At 41.1% G+C, this 12575-nt stretch overlaps 1 protein-coding gene across 3 annotated transcripts in view; it reads left to right on the top strand.

Annotated features, from left to right (window-relative positions):
• The first annotated feature begins 1040 nt into the window (after positions 1-1040).
• Positions 1041-12575, top strand: part of CCDC170 (coiled-coil domain containing 170) — a 60656-nt gene continuing 49121 nt past the window's right edge. The window contains exons 1-2 of one of the 3 annotated variants that reach the window (XM_039356329.1): positions 1041-1262; positions 11377-11508. In XM_039356329.1, the coding sequence (XP_039212263.1) occupies positions 1146-1262; positions 11377-11508 (249 nt within the window). In that variant the 5' untranslated portion in view covers positions 1041-1145. Of the gene's footprint in view, positions 1263-10631; positions 10957-11373; positions 11509-12575 lie in introns of those variants that run through there. The other 2 variants (XM_039356328.1, XM_039356330.1) reach the window with 2 other exon arrangements.

Below are 12575 nucleotides of genomic sequence, written 5' to 3'. Positions count from 1 at the left end.
TTCTGTTTGGGGGGCTTTGTTGTGCTCAGGTGGTCATGCTTCATCTTCATGGTGGGTGTCAGTTTGTTTCATGTATGGATTAGAGGGGTTTAAAGTGGCTAATGATGCAGCTGTGGTCTGGCTTCTGGTTTGTGGTCATGCCTCATCATCTGTGTGGGTTTGGGTTTGCTTTTTGTGTGGTGGTGACATCATGTGTGATTTTCGTGATTGTGGGTCTGGTGTCATTCTTTGTGTTAGAGACTCGTTTGTCAATAAGGGCGGGTTTCCAAATGGCTGGTAGGCGGGTGGTATCATCCAAACAACAGCAATGCAGCTCACCATCTCAAATCCCCCTGCAACTCAGAGCACAACAAAGCCCCCACCCAAACAGAACACTCCCCCATCCAATCAGAGCACAGCCAACCCCCCCATCCAATCAGAGCACAGCCAAGCCCCTAACCAATCAGAACACACCTCCACCCAATCAGAACACAGCCAAGCTCCCATCCAATAGCAGTTAAAAGGAACAAACAGCTATGATCACACATTGCTTCTAGAAGCAAGAAGCCAAAAACACCAGCCTGAAGATGACGAATGGGACTTCATCGAAACGTCGCCAAGACACTTCCAATTTGAGCAGGAGAAACAATTTTTCAAAGGTGTAAAAATAAAACATTGCTAGCATAAACCAAATAGATTCTCTCTAGAATAATACTTTATTAAAGAATAAAGGATTACTTTTAAAAATGCAGCTTTTGAATGATGAACACTATTCTTGATCATCTTTTTTCAGTTTCCTAAGGGAACCTTCCCTTCCCATTTTCTTGTAAGTTTGGCTGATTTCGGTTTTCGTGATTTGTTAATGTGGCCTTAGCCTCCCCAAGTCGATGAACCGAATGATCCCCCCACCCCAAGCTGGATGGTGGGGGGAAGCTCGCTGAACACCTAATAAAACCAAACTTTAGGATCCCGCTATTTTGAACACGTCTCGCGAGAATAAGCGAGCGGGCGTGTCCGGTCTAATCTACAGCCTGAGCTGTGTTATCCACGAGGCGGTTGACATAGAAACCCAGGTAGCCAAGCAAACCTGGCGCTTAAGGGACGCGCCTGGCTGAGTTATTCCGAACGCTGAAGTAAAAGCAGCCTCGCGCGCACTCGGCGGGAGCATGAGAAGCGCTAGCAGTTCCCGCGCGGGCTCTGCCTGCTCCAGGCTCATCGACGTGACGAGCAACGCACCGTTGCTGCGCTCGCCCACCAGCGTTTCAGCCTCTTCAGAAGCGGAGGTATGCTCCTCGGGCTTGCCTTCCCCATAGTCACACCTGCGGCGTGTCTGGAAGTCGAGTCGGGGCGACTGAACTTCTTTTCTTGTGGGTTCGAAATAAAGCAGCGCAAATGTAAGCAGCGCCGCTACTAAGCAGCGCCACGTTTCGAACCCGTAAGGGAAAGAAGTCCAGTTGCCCCGACTCAACTTCCCGACAGCTCTACCTGGTTGGCTGAGAATTTTCATCAACATCTGAGAGGTGGTTTGGCCGAATGGAGATTTCCCCCCCCCCCAATATACATTCGGTGCGTCGAAAACCCACTGGTAATTCTTCCTATGTAGGTGTTGCATCGAGCAGCACAAGGCTGCTCAGCGCTTTCCTGATCTCTCTCCACCCACCCCAAAAACTCCCGAAGTTCTGGATTTTAATTTGCCACTCAGAAGCCTGAAATCCAACCGGTGTCCCTTCTTACTCTTTTTTTTTTTGAAACTGGATAGGGAAAAACATGAATCTGAGACACATTTATCTGTTTATAAAATGTATAGCCCGAATTTTGTTGAGATACAAAGTAGCACATGGCTTATTTCCCAGATTTTAGCTGCTAAGAATATCAGTACAGTATAGTTTAAAAAAAAAAAAACTTCTGGTGAAAGTAACATTAGATAAAATCCGACTTAGTTTATATTTTTACAATTAGACAAGTACCTCTTGATCGATTTTAACTGCTACTGTTATACAAGTAGCCTTAATCAATCATGTCAGAATGATAGAACGTGGGTTACATAAACAGCCTTTTACAAACAGCCACACCATTCAGCAGAATAGGGGATGTCTTACCCACAGAAATTCTTCAGCAGATAAAAAGGTTTGACATCTAGTTAATATTCGAATTCATGCCTTAGAGAGGCCTCTCTGGGTTACACATATGCCTGGAAAAGAGAGCTGTGTTGAACCCAAGTTCCATCCATTTTCCATTATGACTAGTGGATCATTGGAGTTGTAGTCTGGCACATTTGAAGGATAACCATACTAAGCCTGCTTTAGCCAATAAATGGATGGGAGAGAGAATATTTTCACCTATAGTGATAATTTATCTAATTTGGTCTATTGCTTTATGATAATAAATATTCATAGAGCTAGTTCATTGTTGCACTGGATTCAGTACAACAGCATAATATTTTTTTTTCTTTGAAGTGTATGGAAGGTGTTGCAATGTCAGGCTGTATTTTACTGATTTGGACATTTTATTACAAGTGATTAAATATTTCCATAAGTCTTCCATCCTCATTCCTCTTTCTTGGGAAAAAAACCTGCAAACACTTTACGATTATTTATGCCTTGTCCAACCTGTAATGTTTCTGTATTTTCCCCAATCCCTTCCAGCCTTAAGGAATAGTTAGTCTTAGCTTTCTTTGATTTGTAGAACTTTTTGATCTTCTTTTAATCATCTCATGGCTCAAGAAGTTTCTCAATATTGGCAGCTCCCAGGAAAGTAATCTTACTCAGATCTAAGAATATTTGTCAAACTTCAATCTGTAGACTCAGAATGTTTTTTCAGAAATCCCTAGCATTATATCAAGAAATGAAAACTATGTGCTACATATTAGTTTTAAATCTTAGCATGTATAATCATGTCATATATGTACTTCAAATAAAAAATATACTTAAAAAGTGAGGTTGCCCAGTAATAAATCAGATTCTGCATTGAAAGACATAAACTGGAGGGTGGGCAAGCTATCAAAGTTTATTTTGGTCAAACACAGTGGTGGGATTCAGCCAGTTTGCACCACTTTGGCAGAACCAGTAGCTATTTTTTTTGGCCCAGAATGGACTTCCAGAAGCGGCACCCACACAGAGAACCAGTTGTTCACATATTTGAATCCCTCCACTGGTCAATATGTTAATTAAGGAATCCAGCAGCCAACAAATACGAAGTGGGTGGGAAGTCAATGAAAATATCAGTTATATTCTAAGAAAATATAAAATGTTTTTTTTTTTTTTTAATTTTCAGGGAACCACCAATCTCATCCTGAAAGAAAATATAAAATGTTGTTGGACTCTATTGCTGGCAAATAGTCATGTAACATTTGACATAATTGGTCCCATCCAATCATAGCTTTGAGATAATAAGAAAAGCTTTAATATGTAACATATTATTATTGTAAAGATTTACATACTACAAGTATTAGCTGCTATGTGAGGAAATAATTTAAATGTATTAAATTTATAAACTGCCCAACTCCATTATATGACTCTGGGCAACATGCAGTACTGTATACAATATTTAAAATAAAACTTCTTGATTTATTTTATTTATATATTAGTTTACCCCACCTTTATTACTTTATAAGATGTCAAACATACAGAATACTCCTTCCTCCTCCTATTTTCCCCACAATGACAACCTTGAGGGTGGGTTGGGCTGAGAAAAAGTGACTGGCCCCAAGTCATCTGACTGGCTTTCATGCTTAAGGCGAGACTAGAACTCACAGTTTCCTGGTTTTCTAGCAAGATACCTTAACCAGTGAACCAATTGGCTCTTTATTACAATTAACTCTCAAATCATTTTATTTTTCATTTTTCCTTGTCACCTTAAAAAAATTCTCATGATCAATTTTGGAAGTCTGTGAACTACATCCAGGGCACTCAGAGGCCAGACATGGCCCTAGAACAGTGATGACGAACCTTTTAGAGACCGAGTACCCAAAAACCTGCCTGCCCCTGCTCCCCACCTGCCCCTACCTGCCCCCCGGGCCACCTACCACCTCCAGGACTCGCCACAGCAGTTCACCCAGGCGGCCCTGTAGCACCATGGTGGCCACACCCTCCACCTGCACCCTGCATCATCTGTGCGTGATGTCCCTACTGCCCAGCTGCCATGTCCTTGGCTGTGCTGCTCCGCATGGGCTGCGCCTGGGGGCAACTCTCTGGGGGGGGGGTTGCTGGTGAGGAGAGGGCTCTGAGTGCCGTCTCTGGCACGCGTGTCATAGGTTTGCCACCACTGCCCTAGAATTTTTACTTCTAGGTTTAGCCACTGTATTATTATCCATCCATAAGAAGGAACGAGGAAGCTGTCCCAAAGGTGCTTTTCCAAAAAGCTACTGGACTTTCTTGGTTTCTTTTCTTTGAAAACATTTCAATTCTCATCCAAGAAGCTTTTTCAGTTCTGAACTGAAGAATCTTCTTGGTTGAGAAGCGAAACACTTTAAAAGAAAAAAACAAAGAAAGTTCAGTTGCTTCTTCTTTGGGACAATCATGACCTGGATGATGGAGAATCTCCCTAGAACGAGGAAGTTGCTTAGCTACTCTTTAGTATAATTTGCTTCATTTAAATTTCAGTAATTTAGACAATAACAATAATCCCAAATTCTGCTGTCTCCAACCATGGGACCTTTGGAGATATTGATTGGGGATGTATGAGAGAGATGGTCCAAAGTATCAGGTAACACAAGGTTGGGGAAAGCTGTTCTAATGAAAGTATTGGAAATAATGAAAAAGGAATTGCCTACATTGCTCCTTGAAGTTTCATTCTACATCAGTACTTTTAGATTAAACATTCAGTTCATAGGACACTATTTCAACAGCTGTGATACCTTACACAATGCCCTAACAGTTATAATTTCAATTATATTTCGGTACAGTTTTATCTTTTGGCATTCAAGGACTGAGCTGTTTCTTATTAGACATAGCAAAGGGAGTACGTGTATTAAAGATTTCTGGTTTTCTGCTCTTTATCTTTCCTTCACCCATGCTTTGATCTAAAGTTCAGAGAAACAGAGGAAGATTTTTGCATAGCTTCCTCTTGGGATCCTTCCAGGTCAGGGCCCTAAAATCAGGATGTTAAGTATAGGATAAGGCAGGGCTTTTCAACCAGTGGTACGGGTACCACCTGTGGTACATTGGCACCTGGCAGGTGGTACGCAACCATCCTAGAAAAGTGATAGCGGAGGAGGGGAATGAGCTGAACTGATGGCAGCACTCACAAGCCTGAGCGAGAGATGGCTGGAGCTGCAGGGCTGTCAGGGCTCAGCGGAAGTGCCAGGATCAGTGCTTCTTTGGGGCTGTCAGGGCTCAGCAGAAGCGCCAGGATCAGCGCCAGGCTCCAGCTGGAGCTCGGCACTGATCCTGGCGCTTCTGCTGAGCCCAGAAGAAGTGCCGATCAGCTGGAATGTTGCAGCATCTCCAGGGTCTTGTGATTTACATTCAGATGCCTGGCAACTGATTCATATTTATGACAGTCACAGTGTCCCAGGGTCATGTGAAGTGACCAAAACCTGCTGCAATGAAAACCTCAGACAGGAGGAAGAGCGTCACTGGGTGGGCAGGCAGGTGTCTTGCTCGGCTGTGGCTTGGGGAACACTTTTTTCAGTGCCATTGTAACTTTGAACAGTCACTAAACAAACTGTTGTAAGTCAAGGACTACCTATACTTAATCACTTTTTTCCTTTTTTTTTTTTTGATCATCAGGTTTTTGACACCTTGCTAGGCGACTGGTGGTACTCGGATATTGCTGTATCCTAAAAGTGGTACAATGGGTAAAAAGGTTGAAAAGCACTGGGATAATGCACCCAATACTTGCAAATACTTCTATATAGCTCTGAATAAAAGTGGAGTAGGGATAGTCAACATAGTTGAAAAGTGTATTCCCTTTATCTAAATATTGCATTTTTCTCTATTTTTATAGGAAAAAATACATGTTGAATGTTGATAAGTGGTAACTTCCATATTTTAAAAATAGTATACCAGATATAGAAACATGTTTATTTATTTGGCCTTATTTCAACTTACGAAGGCATTGAACAACTTCAACTGATTATATGTGACATAGTTTATATCAATGGTGCCACAGGCTCAGAATAGATATAATGCCTATGTGGGAATGCTGTGGAAGACGATTAGTAATTCTGGCATTGAAAGTTGTACAATAAAGCAGTTAATATGGATAATGTGTATGAGACTAGGTAATATTCAGATGTTAGGGACAAATGTGCTGACTGTTTCATGAATCACCTCAACAATGTAGCTCAGTTTTTCTCAATCTCAGCAACTTGAAGCTTTGTGGATTTCAACTTCCAGAATTCCCCAAACCAGCATGATGGCTGAAGAATTCTGGGTTGAAATCCACACAGCTTCAAGATGCTGAGGTTAAGGTACACTGATGTAACTTGTTTAATTTCCTCAGTGCACTTTTAAGTTTTAACAGAATGTTAAACAGAAATTCAACATGCATGCAACGAAGTATTCCCTTTTGTGATAAGCAATTTTATGCAAAATGCAGAAAACGAATAACCAATATTAACCCAAAGAAATTGAAGGCATGAGGTAAGGAAATGAAATATGGTTAAATCTGGTTTATCCTAACCACATTCATTCTATCTCTCCATAGCTTTCTGTCCTTATAAACCATATACTATTTTGATTCATTGCCTTTTGTTCTTTGAAAAAGAAAAAAACATTCAGCAAAGAGGATTTTTCCTAGGGCTAAACGTGGAAGAATCTCATTAGTTGAAATAACATTTCTTATTTTTGAAAAAAAAATCTTTATTAGAATTGTATTTTTATTGTGGTATTTGTGGTTTAGTGATGCCTCCAGAAGCAACTAACCTGAAATCATTATCAGCACTGCCCTCAAAACTAAGGACTTTATGATTGCTTATTGTAAAACTCTTAAAGGCATAGGAGCCAACCAAGAAAACATCCTGGAATCATTTCTAATACATCTAGTCCTCAACTTACAACAGTTCATTTCATGACTGTTCAAAATTGCAATGACCCCAAAAAGGTGACTTATAACCATTTTTCACACGACCATTGCAGCATCCCCATGATTGCATGATCAAAATTCAGATGCTTGGCAACTGATTCACATTTATGACGGTTGCAGTGTTCCAGGATTATGTGATCACCTTTTGCAGCCTTCTGACAAGCAAAGTGAATGGGGAAGCCAGATTCACTTAACAACCACGTCACTAACTTAACAGCTGCAATGATTCATTTAACAACTTTAAGAAGAAAGGCAAAACTCCCTTAACAAATGTCTCGCTTAAAAACCTCCTGTCTGAGGGTTTCATTACAGCAGGTTTTGGTCACTTCACATGACCCTGGGACACTGTGACTGTCATAAATATGAATCAGTTGCCAGGCATCTGAATGTAAATCACAAGACCCTGGAGATGCTGCAACATTTCAGCCGATCGGCACTTCTTCTGAGCTCAGCCAAAGCGCCAGGATCAGCATGGAGCTCCAGCTGGAGCCTGGCACTGATCCTGGCGCTTCTACTGAGCCCTGACAGCCCCAAAGAAGCACTGATCCTGCTGCTTCTGTTGAGCCCTGACAGCCCTGCAGCTCCAGCCATCTCTCGCTTAGGCTTGTGCTGTGCTGCCACTGCTTCAGCTCATTCCCCTCCCCCGCTACCACTTTTCTAGGATGGTTGCGTACCACCTGCCAGGTGCCAATGTACCACAGGTGGTACCCGTACCACTGGTTGAAAAGCCCTGCCTTATGGCCCACGGACCATTTGTAGTCTGTCAAAATGCAAGAATTTATATTTCTTTAGGAAAAATGACACAATAATAATACATATAGCACATACAGACTGTTTATATTAATCAGCACATATTATAGTAGTAATGGTAGCGAGTCTATTCGTTAATCATAACTAAGTGCATAGACATAGAATAAAACCACAATACAAATTATAGATAACTCAAAGGTTATACAAACATTAATTATTCTTAGGCATATCATTTTCTAAGGCTTTAATGTATTGTTTAAACCAAAATTTGTTTAATTTTATGTACATTTTAAAAATATGCATCTTTCTTGATTTGTCTACATTTTTTGGGTTACATTCCTTTTTCATGCTTTTTTATAGTGATTCGGGATTTTTATCTATAGCGAAGGAATTATCAGAGATGCTGAATAATTTAAACAGCAGTTGGCACAATGGTCAACAGAAGGAGAGGCCAGAGTTATGGTCCTAATTCAATCACTTCTTCTATTCTGCCTTAAAAACCACAGAATGGGACGGTATCAAAGGCAGAATACTGAACAATATATTAAGCATGTGTTTCAAACAGCGGTTTGAATGAATTACAAATGGAACTGAAATTTGATTTAAGCTCCTTTGGATAATGGGTAGAAAAATACCACAACTCTTTCAAACAAAACCACACTTCTTAGATAGGTTACATGTGAATGGGTACGATTGTTGTAACAACAGTGCTCTTTCCTCTTTGGCCTTCAGCAATATGACTAGTTTCCTGCAATTAGGGAGGGGGTGAGGGTCAAGTCAGGGAAATGGTAGTCACAGCTTTGTGTTACCTGGAAGATTTACATACCTAAAGGTATACTTGGCATAAAGCAATGAAATTGAAACCATTTCTTCAATGCTCCTTCCTGAAAAAGCAGTCAAAATTCAGGCAGTATCTATTCAGTAACATTTGCACAATCCAACCTTTTCGGGGGGGAAAAAGTTGCCCTTTGCGCATTGGCTGACTAAAAGGCTAATTGCCTCATTGAATCCTGGCTATGGAGACTGGGTGATGCTACTAACTTTCCAACTTCTACAACTAGGCTCTTTAAAAGGCTGCATTCCCAACTCGGGAACAACAATCAAATATTGCAATGAAAAGTTAAATTCTCAGCTTTGTGCTGAAGTTTTTGCACAATTTGAACAGCACTTAAAGATGAATCCTCAATCCCATCCCTCTGCATTAAGTCAGAGTTGCACTGTTTATGCTTTCTTGTTAAAGTTAAATGAATAAATAAATCAAATTCTCTTCTGAAAACATTTTAAGCTAAAGGTAAATAGACAAGTGTAAAAGCTGGGCAGACATCATGTTAAAAACTCATTTAGAGCACACAATGTTGATTCTTCTCACTTTCCTCTTTTCATAAATCCTTGCTTTATTTAAGGTAATTGGGCTTTCTGGGATAAGTGCTGCCAGCTGTTCTCAGAATAGAAACAATATTCAGGATTCTGACACCGAAGAGCAAAGTGGGAGAACGGTACACACATTGAAATACTAGCCAAAACCCTGATCGCAATCAGCATAAAAAGGATGAGTCCGAGTACATATGTTGTATATTTTGAAGTATAAGCTAACTTCCATATGCTACAGTTGAAAAAAAATAAAGCATGTATTTTTTCCACTTAATTTTTACTGTTGAACAGTAATAAATAACCCGACAGCAATAATCATCTGTGTCTTACTTTTATGTTGCATTTGGTTTGTGACTCACTCATGGAATCAGGGAAGTCATTTAAATTAGTGTGATGCAATAATTTCTGATTCAAAGAAAAAAAGATGCAGTTGCTCTAACGGATTGTTGTCAGGTGCTCCATAAGCTTCTCTGTACACCCCAGAGCATCTTTTCCCCTTCAGATCTGAAGCATTGCACAGCCCTAATATAAGTCATAGTAATAAGAAATAAAGCTCAGCAGCAGACTGTACAATTCTGACTGGAACATACATTATATGTATTGCTTTAAAATAATTCTTCCAACCTTAGTGATCACCAAAGCTGCGAGTGTTGACATATTCACTTCTGAAGCCTATCAAACATTAGGCTGCAGGCTGATCAAACTTCCCCCTCCCACCCAGTCCATACTGAAAACAGTAAAGAGGAATTCTGATTAATAATACTAGAAGGAAAGAACAAGTTAACCATATTTTCAAATAAGGCAGCTGTGTATAGACCAGTGGTTCTCAATCTTTTTAATGCTGTGACCCCCAACCGGTCGTAAGTAGAGGACTACTCAACTGGTGCAGCACTGTTTGCAGAATGGGACTTTTGGCGGGCTCAGCAGGGCAGAGACAGCCTGGACAATTCCTATTGGCTTTTGAAAGCCAATAGAATTAGACTCTATTCAAGAGAGTCTATTCTATTGGCTTTCAAAAGCCAAGAGAATAAAAGGGAGTAGCACAGCTAAGGAAAAGGGGAAAAAAATGGCGGACTGCGTTGTTTGGTGACCTCCATGAAATGGTCGTTCGACCCCAAATGGCGTCCCAACCCACAGGTTGAGAACCACTGCTATAGACAATATTAAGATACCAAGCTCTTGTCCAGTTCTTCAGAGAGTATGGCACAGCCATCTTCTGGGGGCTCCATCTGATCCCATCCTTGGGAACCGACATCCATGTCAGCAGTGTAAGAACTGATTGCCACAATCAAGCCCCTGGAGCATCCTTTGGAATGGATGCCTAAGCAATGGTAACTTGTTCAGTTTCCGTGTTAAAAACTATGCAAAGCGATAATTGAAGAAGTAACAATAGTTGTAGCTAGATCAGGGGTAGGCAACCTCGGCTCTTTTATGACTCATGGACTTCAGGAATTCTGGGAGTTGAAGTCCATGAGTCATAAAAGAGCCGAGGTTGCCTACTCCTGAGCTAGATTATAGATGGCTCCCTTTTATGTTTATATATTTTCTAAAGTTGGATACAACTGTTGGTTGAATCAGAGATTACTTGTGTTGACCCAGGACTGATGAGATTCAGGCTCAAACCTCTACTCAACTGGGAAACTCAGTGGGCAATTCCTGTCTCTCCGCTTACCTTATTTACGGTATCCCAGTCTTTTCTGGAGAAAGCTTCAGCTTATTGGTCTTCAGACACCTACTCAAGTTTTCTACCACCTCTATGAGAGTACTTGAAGGAAAAAGAGAGAAAAGAAGTTGGGTGTTATAACCGCGGATCATCAGCTCAAATTCCAGGTGGTGTCCCAGAAATTCGTATAGATTTCAGTGCTGGGTTCCTGAAGTTTAAACCAGCATTTATTGACCATGAGGAAAACAGAAGTCTTCCATACAATACGGACTCTACTACAGATGAGAGCCATGATCATCCCACTGTAGTAGAACTACTGTAAAAAAAAAAAATATTAGTCAAGAATATGAAAGTTAATAAATATTCAAGCAAATTAAATCCATTGCGCTCTATTGTCTTGTGCCAGTTATCTTCCAAGGCAGTTTTCCTTCCCCACCCAGATTGGAAGGAAGATCAAATTTAAAGTTATCTGAATTTAAAACTAAACTGATTTAAAACAATGCCTTTTAAAGAACTGAGCAAAGCAATAAAACAAGTAATAAGAATTCTGATTGTTTGCCATTAACCCTTGTTTTTTTGTAAAGCAGAGAACTCATAATTATTTGCTACTGGATGTTCCTGACACTCGAGAGCAGCTAGTCCATTATCGGAACGCAGCAGAAACAGCCAGCAGTGAGCTTGCCGCACTCCTAGTGAAGTACGAATGTGCCCAAGCAGAGGTATGTTTTGAAACAAATGTTTTCTCCTGCATGAAAATATTGGTTAATAACAGAGTATGTTTACTGCATGGTACATACAATTAAATGTTTAATTAAAGCTCTCTTCTTTGGCCCAGTACTTATGCATTCTAGCTATTACAACCTGCCTGTGTTTAAAGATTCTTTTTAACACTTCCAAATTTTCCATCAGGTATTCTAGAATCAAAGATATGTGAGGATCGAAGAGGTCAACTAATCCATTCCCCTGCTTGGTGCAGGATCTTTTAAAAATATTTTTGGGCAAGTGCCTGTCCAGTCTGTCTCTATTCCAGCGGTTCTCAACCTATGGGTCGCGACCCCATTTGGGGTCGATCGACCATTTCACAGGGGTCGCCAAGCAAAGCTGTCTGCCATTTTCCCTCCCTTTTCCGGCGGGTGCCTTATCTTCCTTGGGCTGGGCCAGCTGGTGGCCCAGCCGGTGGTCGGCCTGCTTCGTCTCTGCCGCTTGCCAGCTACGCCTCGGCCGGCGCAGGGGGCAGCACCACACGCAGGGGGCAGGGAAAGTCCTCGACTTACGAGTGGTTGGGTAGTCCTCGACTTACGACCGGTTTAGTCCTCGACTTACGACCGGTTTAGTCCTCGACTTACGACCGGTTGGGGGTCGCGGCATTAAAAAGGTTGAGAACCACTGTTCTATTCATTCCCCCTCCAATGAAAGGGGCTTTACTACTTCATGAGGCAACCTATCCCACACTTTCTTAGTGTCAGGAAGTTCTTAGTAACCTGCCTGGATCTGCTTCTCTATAGTCTCAAACCATTGGTTATAGACCTATCCTCCAGAACATTCCTCTTTTTATGTGACAACCTTTTAGATATTTGAAGTCTTACCTTCTGTCCATTTGTCCTCTTCTGTAGGCTAAAAAAAAAAAAAAAAAAAAGTCCAGTTCCGCAGGAATGGGTTTTCACTTCCTTCACCATCTTGGCTTCTCCTTTTAAACCTGCTCCAGTTTGTCCATGACCCTTTTAGATTGCAGTTCCCAAAATTGGACACATTCCATGTGGAGTCTGTTCAGCATAGACTAGGACAG

The sequence above is a fragment of the Crotalus tigris genome, unplaced genomic scaffold (genome assembly GCF_016545835.1).
Source record: "Crotalus tigris isolate CLP2741 ecotype Arizona unplaced genomic scaffold, ASM1654583v1 scf7180000018818.712119, whole genome shotgun sequence".
Taxonomy (NCBI): Eukaryota; Metazoa; Chordata; class Lepidosauria; order Squamata; family Viperidae; genus Crotalus; species Crotalus tigris.
The sequence above is the reverse complement of the archived record's forward strand: the minus strand, read 5'-3'. Positions and strand labels throughout refer to the sequence as shown.